General features: G+C 39.5%; 1 protein-coding gene across 1 annotated transcript; it reads left to right on the top strand.

Moving 5' to 3' along the window:
* Positions 1-1,604: 1,604 nt before the first annotated feature.
* LOC124896918 (AP-3 complex subunit delta-like) lies at positions 1,605-3,441 on the top strand. Its single transcript, XM_047408795.1, has 5 exons — positions 1,605-2,121; positions 2,223-2,566; positions 2,668-2,924; positions 3,092-3,188; positions 3,391-3,441. The coding sequence occupies exons 1-5, from the start codon at positions 1,605-1,607 to the stop codon at positions 3,439-3,441; spliced, it is 1,266 nt and encodes a 421-aa protein (XP_047264751.1).
* The last annotated feature ends 291 nt before the right edge of the window (positions 3,442-3,732 follow it).

Raw genomic sequence — 3,732 nt, 5'->3', positions numbered from 1 at the left:
TATGCCAAAATTGGAGTTGGGTTCAAGAGATGAAACAATTTTAGGTCAACAACTGAAAATGCAATTTCACAGCATCAGAAAGGGTGATGGTGAGAGCATCGAATCGTATGTGAAAAATCTGAAATCCACAGCCGATTCACTAACAGCAATCGGCAATCCAATATCAGATCAAGATTTGGTTGTTCAACTTCTCGCCGGTTTGCCAAGTCAATACTCCCCCTATCGAAATACAATCTCATCCAAGTTTCCTCTGCCCGATTTTTCAGGGGCTTGTTCCTTGCTTTACATGTACGAGGCTTTATTGCAGGAGCAAAAAGCGAATCCTACCACTAGTACCAGTCCATCGGAGGAGGAAAATTATAATTATAATAATAATAAAGAGAGATTTGATAAGTTGCTTGATGTGTTTAGTACAGTGACTAGTGTGGCTACGACAGCATGGGACCTCTGGAGTGTGTTTAGAAACTCATCATCAACAACAACAACAACGGTGGCAAGTAAGGGAAACAAGAAATATACAGGAAGAAGAAGTAATGGAGGAAGGAGAAACTATAATAGGGGAGGCCCTTCCGGTAGGAAGTAATTAGAAGATGGCAACCGATCTATCAAAGTAGGTCTCTTTGTGATGGATTTCGCATATAGTGGAGTTTTGCTGTATCAGACTATCTTTATTTTTATATCGATCAATCAAAGTCTTGTTTTCATCAATTCCAGTGTTTCTACTCTTCTACAAGTTTCTTTTTTAAATAATGATTTTGCTGTTTGTTGTAACTATGCCTGGACTGTTTTACTTATCTACATAGTGTTCAAGCTTCGAATAACATCGTAACCAATCAATCAAAGTCGGCTTCTAATAAAAATGTAAGTTTAGACAACATAAAATAAACCGTTAGGGTTGTATCCTGATGCCGTTAGGGTTTGTTTTAAGAGATTTGGAGAATTCTGATCCGGGTATCGTATCTGCTGTTGTGGGTGTTTTTTGTGAGCTTGCAAGAAAAGAGGCAAAGTCGTATCTTCCATTAGCGCCTGAGTTTTGTAAGATATTTGTGGATTCTAGAATAATTGGCTGTTGATTAAGTTTTTGAAGATTTTTGTGGAGCTGGCTCCGTTGGAGCCGAGGTTAGGGAAAAGGTTGGTGGAGCCGATTTGTGATCATTTGAAGAGAACGGGTGCAAAGTCGTCGTCTTTTGAGTGCGTGAGGACTATTGTTAGTAGTTTTAGTGAGTATGAGTTTGCTGTGAGGCTTGCTGTTGAGAAAATTAAGGAGTTTTTGAATGATGATGATCCGAATCTCAAGTATCTTGGTTTGCAAGCGCTTACTATTGTTGCGCCTAAACATTTGTGGGCAGTCATGGAGAACAAGGATTTGTGATCAAATCGTTGAGTGATGCGGATGCAAATATTAAACTCGAGGTCTTGCAGCTTGTTTTGGCTATGGTTTCTGAAGATAATGGACGGATATTTGTAAGGTTTTGATTAATTATGCTCTTAAGTTGGACCCGGAGTTTTGTAATGAGATTCTGGGATGCATCTTGTTGGCTTGTTCGAGAAATGTGTATGAGATAATTGTGGATTTCGATTGGTATGTATCACTTCTTGGGGAAATGACGAAAATTCCACACTGTCAGAAGGGGGAGGAAATAGAGAACCAGCTTGTGGATATAGTTATGAGAGTCAAAGATGCAAGACCACAACTTGTTCGAGTTGGGCGTGATTTGCTAATTGATCCTGCATTGCTCGGCAATCCTTTCGTGCGCAGGATTTTGTCAGCAGCTGCTTGGGTGTCAGGGGAGTATGTTCGATTTTCAAAAATTCCATCAGAACTTGTGGAAGCAGTGCTGCAACCAAGAACCAGTTTATTGCCGTCATCAATAAAAGCTGTATATATCCAGTCTGCATTCAAAGTACTTACCTTTTGTGTGCATTATTGTATTTCTACCAAGGGAGTTATTTCTTCAGCTTCCCAAGGAGTGGAAGATCTGATGCATGGAAGAGTACAGGAGAATCCTCAGTTTGTAGGAATTGAACCAGTTGCTGAATGTGACACAGATGATGGGGGGTTGAATCCCAGGATGTTACATCGACATGTTAGGGATGTTTCAGTAGAGAGTTTGAGGATATGTCTGTTGCTCATGAGTGGTTGTCCTCAACTTCCTCAAAGGTGGAGCCAATCACTGAAGAATCTATAGTTAGCATATTAAATTTCGTAGAAACAACATTAGGTCCACTATCAGGAAGCCATGACGTGGAGATACTGGAGAGGTCAAGAAATGTCCTTGGTTTGGTTGAACTGATTAGAGAAGAATTACTTGGTTACTTGGTGAAAAGGGAAGAAGATAATGACAAGGGACAAAGGAAGACTCATGAAATGATCAAACTAATTGCTGAAGCCTTTTCAGAAGAGCTTGGTCCAGTTTCAGCCAGTTCTCAGGAAAGGGTACCTGTGCCTGAAGGAATGGTGCTTAATCAAAATCTGGCTGATCTGGATGCCATATGTGGTGACCTTGGGTTGCATATACCTACTTCTTTCTCCCTTGGAAGATCAATTTCCTCTGAAAAAGTTGATGTTACCATGTTTGATCTGCAAAGTAAGAAGAAGTTGAATCAACTGAATCAACATTTCTTCTTGCTGAGCATCATAAACGCCATGGGCTATATTATTTGCAGTCACAGAAAAAGGAGATGGTATATGATGACTACCCACCTGCTAATGACCTTAAGACTGGAAATAATGCTGATGATGAGGCTGATGATCTGGTTAAGCTGACGGAACAATCTCTCTTCCCTAAGAAAAAAGAGAACCAAGCGAACCAAGCGAAGCCTAGGCCAGTAGTAGTTTCAGTAGTGAAACGGGACGATGGAAATGGACCTTTTATACCTGCCAAAAAGGTTGAGTCAAATGATGACCTAATCTCTGGTGCTGTGTGAGATGTTCTTTTAGGTGATGAAGCAACAACATCATCTTCACGAACTAAGAAGTCTGACAAGTCATCTAGTAAGAGAAGACAGAAGGACAAGTTAGATATAGACAAGTCTTCTGTACTAAAAGAAGACTCTAAAGCATTGTGAATTCTGAACTTGAAAATGCAAGTTTGAGAAGAAGCAAACGCCATTCTCGTGGTAAGGAGAAGAAACATAGAAGTACTGCAAAAGATAGAGATGAACATGAAGAGGGAGATAAACAGAAGGTTAGCCATCACCATGGAAAGCATAAATCCTGACAAAGGGCAGATGTAGCTGTAACGTTAGCAGCACAATCACCTGTTATTCCTGATTTTCTTTTGTAGCAATGAGTGCTGGGATCTTGATCGTCAATATGATAAATTTGATCAATACGGCTTAGGTGAGTTCTTCTGTACATTACGCTTCATTTTTTTGTTTTTGTTTTAGTTACTCATTGTACTTGCAATTGGTGAAGTGGTTTTTCTCCATCTTGTCTGATTTTTATCGTGTGAAATTTCTTCTGGAAAGGGTATATTTTTGAGTTCTTAAAACTTGTACAAGGTAATCTTTATAAGGCCTTGACCAGTTATGATCCTTTGGTTCTGTTTGTTTTTATGGTCACACACATTCTTTGCTAGTTTGATGAGAGATAAAAGGCAAGGCACTAAGTCATTTTCCAAAATCAAAACTAAGTGACCTTATTCTTGTATAACTGACCCTATAGAGGCTGATAAGAATATAAGAGGGCTAATCCATACACTATGGAAAAAGCTTAGAATAAATGCAGAG

This window comes from Capsicum annuum, chromosome 3 (assembly GCF_002878395.1).
Source record: "Capsicum annuum cultivar UCD-10X-F1 chromosome 3, UCD10Xv1.1, whole genome shotgun sequence".
Taxonomy (NCBI): Eukaryota; Viridiplantae; Streptophyta; class Magnoliopsida; order Solanales; family Solanaceae; genus Capsicum; species Capsicum annuum.
This window is presented reverse-complemented; position numbering and strand designations above follow the sequence as displayed.